Genomic DNA, 18,866 nt, shown 5'->3' with positions numbered 1-18,866 from the left:
TCGAATCCCCGCACCAGGGGAAGTAAATCACTAACTTCAGCTGTTATTAATGTTCCTTTGAGCAAGGCGTTAAGCCCCCACCTGGTCCAGCAGAGGGCTGTGGTTGCGCTGAGCAGCTCCCAGTGTGAATTATAATGGTTAAAAAAATGATCTGGTCTGAAGGAATAGGAATAATGCATTTTATTTCTAACACTCTTCATTATGAAAACAATTCTCAAAGTGCTGCAGAGAAAAGAGAATAAACCAGGTGAATCACAGCAGAGAAATTGATTCCCAGAAAGAGACTGATTCTCCTATTTTCCCTCAGGGAGGAAACCTGTTGTGTTCCTCTAGTCTGCCACTAGATGGCACTGTAAGGTTGAAGATAAAACACTGTTTTAGGACTGGGTTTTCACTGAAAACTACAGCACAAAACAGCAGCTTTTCTCCCAGTGGGGCTGCAGAGACTGGGTTGGTCAGGTCAGCACTGTCATAATAAGGTTCAATAATAATAATAATAATCTTTCTTTATATAGCACCATTTAAACCAGAGTTACAAAGTGCTTAAAAATCAAAAGAAAAGATTGAACAAAAGGCATCAATGAAAACAACAGAGCAGTGATAAAAAAAAATTGAGGATCCAACAAATGGAATAAATAACAGACAAGGCAACACAAATAAAATAAATTGCCAGGTAAAACGAGGCAAACCCTTCAACTGTGGATGCATGGAAATTTATTACATCTAATATTTCTGACTTTCTGATTTCTGATTGTATCTTCAGGCAATAGAAAACCCTGTTTGGACTCATTGTTGCAGCAAGAGGCAGCGGAGCTCGCTGCTTCATCTGACAGCTGACTGGAGACAATACTGTCTGTGGGTCCAACAACTACAGACAATACTGTCTGTGGGTCCAAGAACTACAGGAGGAAGAGAGGAATTACATAGAGGAACTAAATCTATGAACTTGTCCTTTAAACATCTTTGATCATATTTGGATAGAAATTGACGTAAAGTTGTATACTTCTAGGCATCTAGTCATCTAGATTACTCAACTAACAATTTATAACATGGATTTTCGAAGACTTCTTCCACTGGTTGAGAAATGTAACATCTGAAAATGTAGTAATATGGGACCTTTAGTATAATCATTTAATTTGGGGACATTGTCTTTGAAGATATTTAGAGTGTTGTCTCCTGACAAGTGAGTGCACACACGCACACACACACACACACTTATTCCATGGGAAGTCTCTCCAGAATATTGACTGCAGGTGGATGCGGTGTGTCAGTTTGCTCTGCAGGTAGAAGAGTGAAAGTGGCAGAAATTAGTGAATAGATTTCTTTGTGGACCGGCTGCTGACAGTTTCATGCAGTGTTTCCTTATCCAAAGTTACAGATTAACAGAGCGGTTTAACCCTGGATGTCTGGAACTGGAACTTTAGCCAAAAGCATCTGATATGAAGCCACAGACCCTGATGATGTCACTGGCTGTGAACTTTTCACCACAGGAAAAGTTTGTTTTTCAAGTTGGACAAATTTACCATGAAAGCTCAGATGAGAATAAAATTAAATGCTAATTGTACATAAAAATATTCTTAGGTGAAGAGGACAGCGTGGTTCACTGTAACTGTTCTTTGTAGTGACTGTCACTGTTAATCTGTTGGGTGAGAACAGAACCTGACTCAGCAACAGGAGGCTTTGCAGTCTCTTTTAAACGTTCATCGGAAGAAATGGAGACTCTGTGGACCTGTGGTTGCAGGGAGGAGGCAGCAGCTCAGCAGCCTCAGGTTCCACTCAGGAAAACTGTGATGAGGCTGTTAGGGATGTCGACATCTGGAGGGACAGCTGCAGGCCGACTGTTTCTGACACATAAAATTTCATCGAAATGTAATCTACAAGTAATATGAACTAAATCTAAATCATCTAAATGTCATTAAAATATAATTGAACTTCAAAAATGTAATCTAAATGTAACTAAAAAGTAATTGCACCACAGAAATGTTATCTAAATGTAATCAAAATGTAATTGAAGTACAAATATGGAATCTAAATGTAATCTAATACTACTAGCCTACTACTTCACCCTGACATGATTACATATAAACTCCTTCATGCTGCCTATGCACAAATTTCCTTCAAATTTAGATTTTTTTCTTTTTTGTTGAATACAGGGCAACTTCCAGTAGAAGACCGAAGACTATTATTAGTATTAGTATTAGTATTAGTATTAGTATTAGTATGTTGGTGCTTTCTCTAACAATAGGAGTCAGTGGGACAAAACAGGAGAAAACCTTGGTCAGCAGTAAGCAGGTCGGTCTGCTGGTTAGACGATCAGAGATAAGACTCAGATCTGCATCTCGTCTGAGGACAACACCTGTCATTTATTGGTTTACAACCATTAATGAACCTGCTGACTGACAGGTGCAGCAGTCATTTCCCAGAATCCTGGGCAGGTGAACACTATATATAACGCTGTGAAAAATAAAGAGGAAAATTGCATCGTACAACAAGGGTAAGTCTGTTAACTCTGCTTCCTTCATGCTGTCCATGAAAGTGTACATTGAGTTTATTGTGTTGAATTGATCTTGTAAGGTCTATCACATATTTAATTATTAATACATTTCAACTTAGCCACAGACAGTTCTGGAATGTTATTTGGATCATTACATATATAAATAATATTACCTCCACCAAGGAGGTTATGTTTTTGGTGCCGTTTGTTTGTTTGTTTGTTTGTTTGTTTGTCTGTTAACTACTGGGCCGATTTTCATGAAACTTCGTGGAAGGGTGTAGCATGGGCCAAGGAAGAACCCATTAGATTTTGGAGCGGATCCGGCTCACAAACAAGCAATAATAGCACAAACCTTGGCGGAGGTCTGCGTTCTCAGAGTGCCCTTTTAGTTGCTATAGTTATTGTTACATCACTACTAAAACTATTATTATTATTATTATTATTATTATTATTGTTGTATACTTATAAGATACACTGGTAATAAAAGGAGAAAAAAGAACCACTGTAGACTATTATTATGATTTACCTTATTAGGGTTACAACAGTTTACAAAAGTTTCTTCCATGTCGCTGTAGAGCGAACATAAATGAGACCAAAGGCTTTAGAAATGGATGCTTAAAATTAAATTAAACTTTAATGATCCCAATTCCAACACTAGAACTTAAGCAGAACTATATGAGTGAAAAGTATGAACAGAAATGAATTACAGCATGTATGCAGGTCAGGATGTGAAAAATAACAGTAGAACATACTGAGAGAAAGAGTAATGAATGGAAAATATGTAAGATATGAAAATATATCAAAATATGAAATATATGCAGGATGGAAATAAGACATATAACAAGTGATTTTATCCTTTATTCCTCTGTTTTTCCCCACCAGCTGTCACTCGTCATATTTCTCTGTTAGTTTGGTGATAAAATGGTCCGCTGGTTGATCTGCCCAGCCGCTCTGCTTCTCCTCCTCCTGCCTGCCGCTCAGAGCGCAGAGAGCTCAGGTGAGTCCACAGGTGAGTCCACGGGTGAGTCCACAGGTGAGTCCACGGGTGAGTCCACAGGTGAATCCACAGGTGGGCCAGCAGGTGAGTCCACAGGTGGGCCAGCAGGTGAACAGGAGCTGCTCTTTTTAAAGGGATATTTCTAGTATCAGTAGATTTTTGTGTGCCTGAAAAGAAATAAAGTGTCTAAACTCTGAAGCTCCTACATTTGAAGATTGTTTTGACATAATACAATTATAATATATAGTAGGCCTACTAATATATCTAATGGAGAGGTTCAACAGGAGAAGTTTTTTGTGATCAGAGAGAACTGGACTGACGAAATCAGACCATTAAGACCACAGCAGCTGATTTCACTAACTAGTCGTAGTTGAAGGTGTTAATCAGTGAAACCAGCTGTTTGGAGTCAAAACCTTCAGACAGGACTAGTCGACACTTAACTCTGCGGCACTTCGCTCTATCAAAAGTCGTCGCTTGTGGGCGTTTCATTTGGTGTGTTGGTGACAAGCATCCGACCAAATTCTCTGTTTAACATTGTTTATGGCAACCTATTTGGTGTTTTATAATTTTCTTCATTGAATTTTGCCAAAATATAATCCATATGCTTTCAAAAACATATTTTTGATATTGTGCTTTACGCAAGCCAGCTAGCTAGCTAAGTGTTTGCAAGTATTTGGATGTGATGGTATAGTTAGGCTAGCAAGCTGACATTAGGCTACTTATTTAGCCTACAGAACTAAAGTTAGCAGCTAAACTGTTTCAGACTAATGTTACACACCAGGAAGACCAACAAGCTTTTTGCCCAAATGTGATTGGTTCTTGTGATGTGAACGTTGATCTATTTCGACCTCACTCTGACCGTCACCACGGTCTTCACCTTGAATGATGTCATCCTTCTACCTATCCTTGAGACCATAATATCAACAGTCATGTGACTGACCTTAGGAGGCTGGGCCCATAGTCTATAAAGCATCCGGTGACGATGCCTCTTCCTCTCCGGAAGATCCGGTAAGTTGTATGTATTTAAAGCCAATAATCCTCCACTTTTATTGTGCCTGTGTCCCTGAGGATTCTGAGTGGTTTTCCTGTGATTTTTTCTTGGCTTATTAGCGGGGTTAGGCTATACTCTCAGAGTCTCACCTCTGCTGTAGTTGTGTTTACTTACTTACTTATGTATCTTTCTGGGTTGCATTTCCCAAAAGCATCGTAAGCCTAAGATGTTTGTAAAGTACATCGTAAGAAGCATCTTAAGGTTACGGTGGGTTTCCCAAAAGCTTCTTAACTAACGATGCTCTTACCTGTGACATCAGTTAGCTATGTCTTCGGCCATGATAACCCGCAGGTAGATTTGGCTGGCTCAGACGACCCTCCCTTAGAATATCAAGAGGGAACTTACCAACATGCCGGCGGTGCTTCAAATGTTTCAGTCAGACTCACAGAGTGTGCTGGATAAAGCTGAGCAGACTCTGCTTACTCTGGAGTGCGTGCAACGCACGTTCAGTCACTCTACGATGGCCAGGCCAAGGCTGCTTGGGGTTGTCAGGAGTCTTGGACGCGTGGCAGGCACCAGAGTTCAGGCACCAGAGTTCAGGCAACCAAGGCTTTGGCAATGCTGCCGGATGGCCGCATCAGCATCAGTTTCAGCCGGGATTCCAGCCCCAACCCTCAGCGAGAGGGGCATCCCACAGGAAATGCCCCCCAGCAAGGGTCCAGGGACCCAGGGGGGTTCTGCATAGGAGTGGTGGGGCAGCCACTGAGGTTCACTTCCAGCTATGCCTGGACAGCTGGGAGAAAAAGGTATCAGACCCCTGGGTATTGGCTACAGTCTCAAGCAGATACAGAATTCAATTTTGGTGGCAGGTCATGCAGGACACACCAGGCAGCAGACAGGTCATGCAGGACAGAGAGGGTCTTAACACATGTCCAGTCCCTCTGCTTCAAGGTGAACTTGAAGAACAGCAACCTCGAGCTGAGGCAGCAGACAGTCTTTGTGGGACTTCACCTAAACTCCCTCAAGATGACGGCATCTCTTACCCCTCAGAGAGTAGCAAGGATTCTGGCAGTTCTACGCAGTTTTTGCCTGGGAAAACACTTGGAACTGGTTTACTTCCAGGGACTCCTGGGGTTGATATCAGCAGCACTGGTGGTGGTTCTGTTGGGTCTTCTCTGGACCACCACCCTGCAGAGTTGGCTGAATGCATTCAACCTCCATCCACAGAAGGACCGGAACTTCAGGATGTTGACACAGGGAGTTCCCTTGGGCAATCTGCCTTCAAGGAGGACGCTGGTGTCTACAGATGCCTCCCAGACTAGGCTAGGAAGCAGTCTGGGAGGGCAGGATGGTAAGAGGTGTCTGGGAACCTCCATGGATACCAAACACATCAATGTGCTGGAGCTGAGGGCGGTGTATGAGGGCTCCTCTCCCTTTCATACAAGGCAGGCATGTCCTGCCTTGTATGAAAGGGAGCCTTGTGGTATCCAAGCAGTCTTTTGGGCCTGAACGCTGTGTCTCAAGAGTGGCCCGAAGGGTTACTATACGCTTTTCCCCCACTGCCATTGATTCCCCATGTGTTAGTCAAGATCACCCGGGTGTACTACAAGGTTTTGTTAGTGGCCCCACAGTGACCAGGGAGGTATTGGTTTCTGGCACTCGTTCGCCTGGTTCATGGCCAACCCTGGCCCGTGCCACTCAGGGCAGACCTTCTTCCTCAGGCGGGGGGACAAATCAAGCCATGTAATTATGGGCCAGGCCCATAACTGCATGACCTCTGGTCCTGAAACAGCTGGCCCCTGCCAGTCCCTCTCTCAAGACCTAGATGAGGCTGTCCTGGAGACCATAAATAATGCCAGGGCACCTTCCACATTACAAATAGAGATGGAAATTTTTCTCATCATGGTGCGATAATAGGGGGTTGGATTGTTGCCCTGTGGCTCTGGTGCTCTGTGGTGCTATCTCTGTCTTCCATGAGACAGTGGAGGGTCTTTCTGTGGGGAGACATCCCATAGTGTCTCAGTTTCTAAAGGGTGTTAACCGGCTGCGCCCAGGTAGGAGTCTGAGGGCTCCATCTTAGGACCTCCCTTTAGTGTTGAGGTCCTTGGCTAAAACCCCATATGAACCGCTGGAGCACTTGGATCTGAAGCTCCTGTTGCATAAGACTGCATTCTTCTTAGCCATATGTTCTGCCAAGAGGGTGAGTGAGCTACAAGCACTATCTGTGAGTAATGAGGGCTTGAGGTGGAAAGCTGAGAATGTGGGGGTATCCCTGTGGCTAAACCCCTTCGTCCTCCCTAAGGTGGTAAACTCTCAGACAGTAAATCAGGCAATTGAAATAGAGGTGTTCCACCCTGATCCAGCTTACCAAGGGGGAGTGGAACTTCATGCATTGTGTCCAGTGAGACTTATGGGGTTTTTTTGTGATAACATTTTTCTTTATTAAAGTTTTATGCATACAATAAGAAAAAGGAAAAATCACATAGCATAATATAATAACAGTGCTACACACAGTCAATGACAGAAAATAATAATAAAATACGTAGTAATTATAATAATAACAAGAGTAAATAAGGGAAAAACACAAAACAAAAAACAAAAATAAAACCAAGACGGTGAGCAATTGAGGCCAAACGTTTGTCTACATCGTGCAGGGGGCACGTTGGAGTATAGAAGATCCTGGAGAGAATATGGATGTACAAGACTCTCTTCCAGAGCTCGCCAAGACACCAATGCATTAGGCTCAAACCAGGTTAGTAAGGGTCTGAGCGTAAAGGCCTAATAACAAAATGTAAAATTCGGGAGAGAGAGACCGCCCGCCAGTCTCTCCCGCTGCATCCCGTTGCCTTGCCATACAAATTTAGTCACAGCTGTCTGTAGCTTGCTCCAATACTGGGCTGGTGGAGGAAGAGGAAGCATCGAGCTGAAAAAGTTAACTCTAGGGAGGATATTCATCTTGATTATTGAGACTCGGCTGCGCAGCGAATTGGGTAATGAGGACCATCTGTTTAAGTCTGAAGTAATTTTCCTAAGAGTGTTTTCAAAATTATGTTTCGCTGTGGTTCGAATCGACGGAAAGATTTCAACGCCCAAGTATGTGAAGGGACGGATGCACGGGCCATAGCCTCGTTCAACGGCAACAAAGCAGAGTTCTGCCAATTAATTTTAAACCCAGATAAATCGGCAAACTGGTCAAAAATAACCAGTATCCAGGTATGGATTGTGTTGCGTTGCCGCCATACAGTAACAGATCATCAGCATATAACAAAATATGGTGATGTGCTTTGTTGATTGAGATCAGAGACAGCAAGGGTGATTGACGGATGGTCCGTGCCAAGGCTCGAAGGAGAGTGCAAACAGCAGCGGGCTTAGAGGGCAACCCTGTCTGGATCCCCTAGCAATGTCAAAAAGGGGGAGCAATTCTTACCCGTGAGCACCATAGCAGTAGGGTTCGAGTATAGCACTTTGACCATATCAATAAAAGGAGTGCCAAAGCCCATTGCCTCAAGGACCAACCATAGAAAAGGCCATTCCAGCCGGTCAAAGGCCTTCATTGCGTCTAGTGAAAGAACTGCAGCAGGGGATGCTGCAGTTCTGGAGCTGGCAGCTGATCAAAGGGATTTCAGGTTGCGGGCGCTATCTATGACATGTAAAAGCCTCCTTACATTGTCAGACGCCAACCTGGATCGTATAAAGCCTGACTGGTCACAGTGCACTAGCTTTGTCATGTAGCCCTGAAGACGCCGGGCCAGCACCTTAGCATAAATCTTTATGTCTGCATTCAGTGAGACTTACATTGAACGTACACGGCCACTGAGGCAGGCACACACTCAGTTGTTTGTATGTTATGGTGATAAATGGTTGGGCCTCCCATTGTCTAAGCAATGTTTATCCCACTGGCTGGTGGAGAGAATCTCTCAGGCCTACTCCAGCCAGGATCCCCCAGTCCTTGGGGATCTGGTGGCTCACTCCAAATGTAGTGCGGCCACTTCCTGGGCAGCTTTAAAGGGGGTTGCTATTTCAGAGTACTCGATGCACTTTTACTAGATTTTATAGGGTCAATGTGACATCCTCAGCAGTAATGGGCTCCACGGTTCTTATGTCAAACAGCCGAGCAAGTTGGGGAGGTGCTGGAATCTTCTTTCCTCACGATAATGTTGAAATGACTCATCCAAGGTGAAGCCCGTGGTGTCAGAGTGAGGTTGAAATAGATCATACGTTATGTCCATATCTATGGATCTATGAGAGCGAACGATGACCACCACCATCTTTTGTCGCTCAGAATGAACTGAAGCACTCCAGGCAAGAGCAAGAGGCATGCCTGACCTTAGGAGCCCAGCCTCCTAAGGTCAGCCACATGGCTCAGTTGATATTATGCTCTCGAGGATAGGTATAAGGATGGCATCATTCAAGGTGAAGATCGTGGTGACGGTCATCGTTCAGTCTCATAGATCCATAGTTATGCACATATCTTATGTTCATTTGCATAATAAACTTTTTCAAATGTTCTCATTGTTCTGGCCTGGTTCATGTCGTCACCTGTCCCATCATGCTGTGTGCTCACGGCTGTTCGCTTCAAATAGACTATGAATTGGTGTGAAACTGTCCTGTGAAATCACATTTGGTGTTTAACCGCCTCTGAGTGAACTATGACAGAAAGTAAGATTTCGTAGCAGTGAAAATCTGGTGGTTCTGACCACCATGCAAGTTTTCCGATGGGTTTTGAAAGGGTTTCATAAGCAAGGGTCATATACTTTTGTCAACTCAGGGAAGAACCATGTAATTCAACTGATGTTAAAGCATGAAAATCACCAAAATTGGAGTTATGTGGTTTTCATAAGAAAACATGATTTATTTCAGCTTTTCATCCTCAGGTTCTGCTGCCACCAGCTGTGAGGCATGTGACAGAGACGCACACTGCCTCTCCTCCCTCCATGACAATGACGTAGAGAGTGTTGACGTGTCCTGCCACTGCCGGGCCGGCCTGGTGGGCAACGGCTTCACCTGCTACAACCAGACCACCTGCAAAGACGCCTGCTGCAGCCGAGGCTACCACTGGTCACCACTGCGGGGCTGTGTGGATGTGGATGAGTGCTCTCTGCCCCGCCCCCCCTGTGGCCCCAACCAGCTCTGTGAAAACACCCCAGGCTCCTTCAGCTGCCTGGTGACCTCTGACCTCCAACAGGACACCCCTGCTGAGCCCCGCTCCGTCAGGGTCGCCTGCGGGAGCGCGCAATGCCCTCTTGGTCAAGACTGCCTCCCGGTTAACGGCACGTCTCGCTGCGTTGACCCATGTCAGTACTACACAGCGTTAAGAGACACCTGGCGGGCCACTGACTTCAGGGCGGAGCCCGGCTCCCCGGCCTGCGACAGCAGGGCGGACTGGCGGGGTTGGTACCGCCTGTTCATCGGCAACGCCAACGTTCAGATGCCGGAACGCTGCATCGACAGGCACATGTGCGGGACCGACGCCCCGCTATGGCTGCGGGGCGCCCACCCGGCGGCGGCCCAGGGCATCGTGAGGCGGGAGGTGTGCGGCAGCTGGGAAAGAGACTGCTGCCAGTTTGAGTCCAACCCCATCCACGTGAAGGCCTGTCCAGGAAACTACTATGTCTACAAATTTGTTAGTCCGGCTTTATGTCGGCTGGCTTACTGTGCAGGTAAGACAGAAGTAAACCTCTAGTAATGCTTCAGTCCTGCTCCAAGCACCCATTGCTGTGGTGTTTCTGTACATTTCTGTACATGCAAACACGCAAATACACAGGAGCAAACATATGCATGCTGTTGTATGGCAGTAAAACAGTACAAACATACAGCAGTCCACATTAGTCAATAAAGGCTGCAACAAAAAGATGAGTTTTAAGATGTTGTTTAAAACTTCCAACTGAGGTAGCAGTTCTTCTTACAGCACTTCCCAGAAATCACCCTGTGTGCTGAAAACAAGCCGTCCTCTTGTGTTCCTCTGTAGATGTGAACACCATGGTGTGTAACACCTGTGCTGAAGGTGAGACCTGCGTGAGCGACGACAAGATCAACTGGAGGTGTGAGAATCAAGGTGAGCGACTGTGAGACTCCCATTCATCCTATAGTGCTTCTCCTATATGTGATCTTTTATCTACTATCACTGTTTTCTCCCCACATAGACTATAGATCATTTTACAATTCAAAACTGAATCAACAATAATTTTGCCATATGGGGCTACATCTTAACAAATGTGGTCTATGTGTGTCTAATGTTTGTCTGTTAATCCACTAAACCTATAGCACAGGCCCTGCATTGAATATAATTTGCCAATAAAACCTATGATCCCACTTAAATTGACAACATTTCTGTGGAAGAAATAGAGCTGATGACTGATGACTAACAAGTTTATGATTATTATTTTGTTAGTGTGATAAATGATTAGACAGGTCACCAGACGCAGACAGTATATCTCAGTCGGAAGTCCTTCTATCACAGCGTCCTCCGATCCTGAGACAGCTGTTCATTTGAATCATTCACTCATTCCTTTCACGCCCCAAAACAAGAAAAAACAACCTGATCTCCCAGAAATAACTGAAATGAACACAAACTCTGAAACGCAGATTTACGTGCCGCGGACACAAATCGAAAATTACGTTCCTCCTCCATGAATTACAAGTCGTGTTCATTTCACGTATTTGTGTGAGATCAGGTTGAATTGGATTCTGAGGCAATAACATGAATTGGACACGGCATTTTCAGCTAAAGGTTGGCTAACGGTTAAGTTTAGGCAACTAAAACAACTTGGTTAAGGTTTGGGTTAAGGCTTTGGTCATGGTTCAATAACATATGATTAGATTAAGTAAGAACTTTCACTAAAATTTTAAATTTGATTCACAGTAGAAATTTCCTTCGTACAAGCAGGGAATTGAACTCCAGTCTCCGGTATTAAAGTCAAACTCATCCGCCCATCCACCACCCCCCACCAGACCACAACACTCTTACTGTCCACTGAGCTGCTTCAATGTGACTCTACTTACTGTTTATAGTCATGTCTCCTTCATGTAACTATTTCCTGCTGGGAAAACAGAGTTTTAACACTTAACGTGCCACCAACACTTAATTTGGCGTTAATAAGTTGAAGTTACTATTCTGTGCCAATGGAGGAGTGGGCGGGGCCAAACAAAGCCCTAAACCCAGATATTATTATACTTCCATGGGGATGACATGTTTACTGTCGCCTTGTTTTACTGTTTGATCAGCTGCCAGCTCCATGGTGCGGCTGGTGAACGGGAACAGCCCGTGCTCCGGCAGGGTGGAGCTCTTCCATAACGGCCAGTGGGGGACGGTGTGCGACGACGGCTGGGATCTGAACGACGCCCAGGTCGTCTGCAGGCAGCTGCAGTGTGGCTCCGCCCAGTCCGCTATTGTTAGCGCCAACTTCGGACAGGGCAGCGGCCCGATCTGGATGATCAATGTTGCCTGTACGGGCAGCGAGGCGTCAATAACAGACTGTGGCCATGGAGGGTTTGGCACTCAGAACTGCCACCATGGTGAAGATGCTGGTGTGATCTGCTCAGGTCAGTGAGCTTTATTCTGACTTTCACATTTACCTCATTGCTGTTCCTGTGACTCAGGGTGTTGGGGCAGGTCCTTACAAAGTCTTAAAATCAACAAAAAATTAAACTGAATCACCTAAATTCAAAGCCGTAAAAGGGTTTTGTGTGCAGTTTGTCTCTTTTCTCTGCTGTATCCTGTTACTATTTGCTGCTATGACGACCCAGTTTCCCCACAGGATCAATAAAGATTAATCTTCTCTTGTCTATGTGTCAGAGGAGTCGGTCGTGTTTCCAGAGCCGGAGCTGGTGTGCGGGCGGGACGTCCTGCGGCTGGGAGTCCAGAGGAGGCAGCTGGAGGAGCGAGGGCTGAACGCCTCGTCCGGTCACCTGGCCGACAGGCGCTGCAGCCAGCAGGAGGAGCAGCAGGAGGCGCTGTGGTACCTGGTGCCACGACAGAGGGGCGTCTGTGGGAATGTGGTGGAGGTGAGCTGGGTTAAGGCTAAATGTAACATGCATAGAGCGACGCAAGACCACAAGAGCTGTGATTGGCCGCTTGGTGTTTCCTCCTCCTCTATCGGTTGCTGTGGGCCGATAGTGAAGACAACATGGAGCAGAAGAAGAGACGAGCTGAGGAGGTTCAGATGTTCATCTCCCAGTTATAAACTATAAACTCTGTCACTACTTCTTCTGTTGCTACTTCTGTGTTAACAAAGCTCCACACTGCCATCTAGTGTTCCAGTGGTTTACGCTGAGAATTACCAGCACAGATCTAGAAATGCTGCACCGCCGGAGAGAGCGCCATAGCGGTATAATTTTCTCTTTAGAGAGCAAACCAACATATGGAGCTGATGTCCTTTTATTAAAAATTGGATATCAGCTCTTCATGTTGTCCACCTGATATGATGCAGTTTGATTGATAACATATTTATTGTAGAATTGATCAGTGCTACACTGGTGGCTGTGGGAAGACCTAAACCTGAACTGATTCATATGAAACTTTTTGATGTTTGTTTTATTATTATTCTGTTTTCAAAGGAGAGTTTTAGTGTCCCATCGTCTAAATTCTGAGGCTTTTCCACACTGACAAGAATAAAATTCTCGGGGGAAACGGTGACTACTAGGAATTCTTGGAGATCATATTTTGATTTGAATCGAAATCGAGTTGAATTTTTTTAATATATACTTTACAGTCAAATCTGGACTAGAGGAGCTTTAAAGTCACACGAAAAATGTTTTTTTCACTTTTTGGCTCATGCTATCACACCATAAACCTATTTGACAATTTATGCCAACAGAATGACAAATCCCATTACCTTTCCAGTATCTTTAATGGTGACATCATGCTGCACCAGGAGGCGTAAACAAAAACTCCAACCAATAAAAATATCACAGATTTTTGAACAGTCCCGCCCCTCCCATCCAATCAAACTTTCTCTCTCTGACTGAAGAGAAAGCCCAGAAACTGTTTATCAGTTGTTCTGCGTTGCTTTTTTCATTGATTTCACCATGTTGTTTTCTCTTTTTTCCCTCCGTCTTCCTCTTCCCAGACAAACGGCAGCCACATTATTTACTCCAACAGTTTATTTGTGTATCCTCTGGACAGCAGCGGCTCGTTCTCTCGCCCGATGAGCTTCCCTTTCTCCTGCGTTTTCCCTCTGGACGACACCACCAGCCTCGACGTCGCCATCCGACCCCAGCTGCCGTGAGTATCGCTTTTACTAGAGTCTTATTAGAGCAATATTCCACTTAGTTTTAAAATGGAGTTATTTATTTGAAAACCAGAATATAATCTACTCACCTAGATCAGATGCAACTGGACGAGTTTGTAGCGTTCAGATTTTTACTTCCCATTCAATTGAATGGAAACTGACATTGAACACGTTGGTGAACAGATTGTTGAATCTGTTCACCAACGTGTTCAATGTCAGTGAAATGAATGGGAAGAAAAATTCTGAACGCTACAAACTGGTCCAGCTGCATCTGATTTAGGTGATTGGTTGCAGCTTTCAACCGACAGCTGACTCTGGAACCGATATTCTTGGTCCAAGTACTACACTCTGGGAACCAGTAATCCCTTAAAATGCCCTTACATTTACATTAATTCACCCCTTAATTCATGCAAAATCCCCTTAAAATTAATTAAGGGAGTTATTCATGGAGGAGACCGCATCAAAACCTCCTTAAACACCCCTTAATCTTGACTCCTTACTTTCTAATTTAATGTAAAATTCAGGGAGACAGGAACTTTCAGTTAATAACTCATTAATAATCTGTAAACCTGCACAAAAGACATGAAAAATCCCTTAATTAGGCCTATGAGAGTCTCTGTGATTCAACTCGTGAATAAATCCCTTACAAAATCATGATAATAACCTTACTTTTTTAAAGCTATTATTTTTAATGGATAATTTATGTTTATTTAATGGAGAATTTAAGGACATTTCAGGGATAAAGTTAAGGGGTTTTGGTTTCGTCGTGGTATGGAAGAGAAGGGTTCCAGCTGCTGATTCACCGTGACGTTTTCCTGGACTCTCTGCAGCAGTCGGAGGCTCGGCGTGGTCGGCTCCGGCGAGCACAGCAGAGCCTCCATGGTTCTGTATGAGAAGCCGGACTACAGCGATCCGTTCCCCGCCGGGCCGGTCAGCCTGCCGCTCGGCTCCGCGCTGCACGTCGGCGTCTCCGTCGAGGGATACGACTCCGACCGCTTCGTGGTCGTCCTGGAAAACTGCTACGCCACGCACTCACCTGACGCAGAAGACCCGATGAGATACTCTCTGATCCAGAACAGGTGAGTCACATGTCGGTCAAATCATTAAAATAAACTTAACTTGTATAACACCATTCATACAGAACTGTAGCCCAGAGTGCTTCACATAGCCAAATAATAAATCAAAAAAGGAAAAGAAATAAACCAGAGTTAAACATAAACTAGTCCATACCCGGGGATGCGCGCGCCACAGCTACGTGCAGACTTGCCAAAATGCGCATAATCAGTGTAAATTTGGGAAAATGGAAAAATCAGCTTCGTCAGTCCCTGCCTATGCCAATGCTCAATGCCCATGTGCAGTTTCAGATTGATTGGCCAAACCATTGAGGAGCAAAATGGATGCAGACAGACAGACAGAAGGACAGAGTTTTCCTCATTTTATTGTAGGATAGCCTACTTAAAGGTCCCATATTTTACACTTACCCTCCATGGTTCAGCGTTGTCATGGCAACAACACTCTGCCCTCCGCAGAGCGAGACCATGAGCAGCATGGTGGGCAGGTTGGACTGTTTAACATCAACAACAATCAACCTTCTGTCATGTTTTACCCAGTTAGAGCATTTCTTTATTGGATGGATCTTGTTGTGATCAGGATCCTGAGCAGCAGACTCTGCTGGAGGAGGAGGAGTAGAGGTATAGAAGGAGGTGAAGAAGAGGACTAGAGGAGGTGTAGAAGGAGGTAAAGAGGAGAAGTAGAAGAAGTAGGAGGAGTAGAAGGAGGTAAAGAGGAGAAGGAGTAGAAGGAGAACTAGAAGGAGGTGAAGGAGGAGCAGATGAAGGTCAGGAGTCTCTCTGAGTGTGAAGTGACTCCACTGCCCGGCTCAAATGTTCCGGTTCGTTAAAATTCGAGCTGTCTGGAGGATTATATACATGCCAAATTTACCAGAACACCCTACAGATTAGTAATAAGTCTCAAGTAATATTTTCTGATGTGTGTTTTGCCGATAAGCAAGGCAAACACAAATAACAACAAGAAATATATAAACATCGAACAAAAAGTTTGGAAATTTGTGTTTGGTAGATTATTTCTCTGTTGTAACAATGCTTCTTGGCAATACATTTTATACCGTTGGAAAGCCTGTTTGTTTCCCTTTTAAATGGTGCCTCATTTGTAAGGAACATGCATTTGTGGGATGAGCAGCACAGCTGAGTATGTGGGTTGCGCTCATGAAAAATTTGCCAAATCTTCTCTGCCAATGCCAAACAGCTTATTCTGCTGTTGCTATTGACTTGTTTTGAGCTTCCGGTCCCCCAGGTGCTGACAATCAGGTACCTGATTGGCACCTGATTGGCAGCACCTGTGAGCATGGGCCCTGCTACAGTGGTCAATCGGTGTCTGCTCCAAGAATCGGCATGCCACGTTTGTCTGATCTCGATAAGGCCTGTGCGATAGGGCGACTTCAAGTCGGTGTTCCACAAAAGCAAGTTGCAGCATTATTTGGAGTGAGCCATAGTACCATCTCCAAACTGAAGGCCAAGTTCCATGAAATGGGGGATGTCAGAGACAGACCGCAAAGTGGGCGTCCCAAGAAGACGACACCCCAAGAAGACCGGTTCCTCACCTTTTCAGCACTTAGGAACCGTAGGCTGTCTTCTACAGATTTGCAGTCAAGGTCTGCAGGACGATATGGCACACGGCTCTCGGCCCAGACGATCCGGAACAGACTGCACGCAGCCGATCTCCGGGCTCATGGGGCTGCCGGGAGGCCTGCCATGACCGCCCTTCACCATCAGGCCCGTTTGCGCCGGTGTCGGCAACACCTGCACCGGAACCTGAACATGTGGAGGAACGTTATGTTCAGCGACGAGTCCAGATTCTGCCTACGGAAGTCGGATCGTAGGGTCAAAGTGTGGAGAAGACGGGGAGAACGCTCTGCTGATCGCTGCCCCGATAGAGTAACACCTTTTGGTGGAGGCGGTGTGATGGTGTGGGGCGGCATCTCCATCACTGGAAAAACGAGGCTTGTCATCATCGGAGGCGATCTCAATGCAGAGAGATATCGAGATGAGATTCCGCAACCGGTGGCGATCCCATATCTCCACAGTCTGGGACCGAACTCCATCCTCCAAGATGACAACGCTCGCCCCCACAGAGCGGGGTTTATCAGAGACTACCTCCAGAATTTGGGAGTAGAGAGAATGGAACGGCCTGCCAACAGTCCTGACCTCAACCCAACTGAACAAATCCTGGTTGAGGAGTGGAATGCCATCCCACAGCAGTGTGTGACCAGTCTGTTCTTCTCTTTTCTTTTCAATTCTTCTCTTTATTCTCTTCTGTTTTCTTCCCTCCTCTGTTCTTCTCTTTTCTTTTCATTCTTGTTTTCTTCTCTTCTGTTTTCTTCCCTCCTCTGTTCTTCTCTTTTCTTTTCATTCTTGTTTTCTTCTCTTCTGTTTTCTTCCCTTCTCTGTTCTTCTCTTTTCTTTTCAATTCTTCTGTTTTCATTTCTTTTCATTTCTTTTCATTTTTTTCATTCCTTTTCATTTTGTTTTGTTCCTTTTCTTTTGTTCTCTTTTCATTTCTTTTCTTCTCTTTTCTTTGCTTTTTTCTTCTCTTTTCTTTTTTCTTTTTTCTTTTCTTCTTCTTTTTTCTTTTCTTTTGTTTTCTTTTTCATTTCTTTGTCTCTTCTGTTTTCTTTTTATTTCTTCTCTTTTCTTTTTATTTCTTGTCTCTTCTTTTTTCTTGTCTTAATTTCTTCTCTTTTCCTTTCTTCTGTGTTCTTCTCCTCTGTTTTCTTCCCTCCTCTGTTCTTCTCTTTTCTTTTCATTCTTGTTTTCTTCTCTTCTGTTTTCTTCCCTCCTCTGTTCTTCTCTTTTCTTTTCAATTCTTCTGTTTTCTTCTCTTTTGTTTTCTTCCCTTCTCTGTTCTTCTCTTTTCTTTTCAATTCTTCTGTTTTCTTCTCTTTTCTTCTCTTTTCATTTCTTTTCATTTTTTTCATTCCTTTTCATTTTGTTTTGTTCCTTTTCTTTTGTTCTCTTTTCATTTCTTTTCTTCTCTTTTCTTTGCTTTTTTCTTCTCTTTTCTTTTTTCTTTTCCTTTTCTTCTTCTTTTTTCTTTTCTTTTGTTTTCTTTTTTCATTTCTTTGTCTCTTCTGTTTTCTTTTTATTTCTTCTCTTTTCTTTTTATTTCTTGTCTCTTCTTTTTTCTTGTCTTAATTTCTTCTCTTTTCCTTTCTTCTGTGTTCTTCTCTTCTGTTTTCTTCCCTCCCCTGTTCTTCTCTGTTCTCTCTCTCTCTCCCCTCAGGTGTGCGGTGGACGGTGGCTTGGTGTCGGTGGATGAGAGCGGTCGGTCTCAGCGCGCTCTCTTCTCCGCGCTGCTCTTCCTGCTGCAGGGCGAGTACCGGGACGTCTTCCTGCACTGCAGAGTCAGCCTGTGTGACCGCAGCAGCGCCGCCTGCAGCCCGGTGAGAGAACTGCAGCTGCTGCTACACACACACACACACACACACACACACACTGAAACACACACTGAGACACACACACACACACTGAGACACACACACACACACTGAGACACACAAAAACTACATACTTCAAAATGTCAGTGGTCAGACCCAACACACACTAATGCAAAACTAAGACAAATTTAAAATCGCCAATTATCAATGTATCAATGCTGTAATTTTGTAAATTCAGCTGTAATATTTAGATTTTACAATTACAGGTTTTATGTTTAATTTTCTCGATTAAAGGAACAATCAGTAATCTGGACTCTTTAGTAACAGCTGTAGTGTTTCAATATTATTTTCTATAGTATTTCTGTATTGTTTATAGTGTTTGTGTATTGTTTTCTATAGTGTTTCTATTGTGTTTTCTATAGTGTTTCTATAGTGTTTGTGTATTGTTTTCTATAGTGTTTCTATTGTGTTTTCTATAGTGTTTCTATGGTGTTTCTGTATTGTTTTCTATAGTGTTTCTATTGTGTTTTCTATAGTGTTTCTATGGTGTTTCTGTATTGCTTTCTATAGTGTTTCTATAGTGTTTCTGTATTGTTTTCTATAGTGTTTCTATTGTGTTTGTGTATTGTTTTCTATAGTGTTTCTATAGTGTTTGTGTATTGTTTTCTATAGTGTTTCTATGGTGTTTCTGTATTGCTTTC

General features: G+C 44.1%; 1 protein-coding gene across 1 annotated transcript; it reads left to right on the top strand.

The window, feature by feature from the left end:
* Positions 1-3,415: 3,415 nt before the first annotated feature.
* Positions 3,416-18,171, top strand: LOC139661697 (pancreatic secretory granule membrane major glycoprotein GP2-like; the record flags this gene model as incomplete). The annotated part of the gene is made up of 8 exons (XM_071540244.1): positions 3,416-3,491; positions 9,357-10,142; positions 10,451-10,547; positions 11,714-12,024; positions 12,278-12,486; positions 13,551-13,705; positions 14,543-14,791; positions 18,012-18,171. Coding segments are annotated over exons 1-8 (2,043 nt in total), but the record flags the coding sequence as incomplete, so codon positions are not given.
* Positions 18,172-18,866: the final 695 nt, after the last annotated feature.

Source organism: Centroberyx affinis, unplaced genomic scaffold (assembly GCF_046629955.1).
Source record: "Centroberyx affinis isolate AG114_WGS23_722 - 3 ecotype Tasmania unplaced genomic scaffold, CSIRO-AGI_Caff_v1 ptg003589l_1, whole genome shotgun sequence".
Classification (NCBI taxonomy): Eukaryota; Metazoa; Chordata; class Actinopteri; order Beryciformes; family Berycidae; genus Centroberyx; species Centroberyx affinis.
The sequence above is the reverse complement of the archived record's forward strand: the minus strand, read 5'-3'. Positions and strand labels throughout refer to the sequence as shown.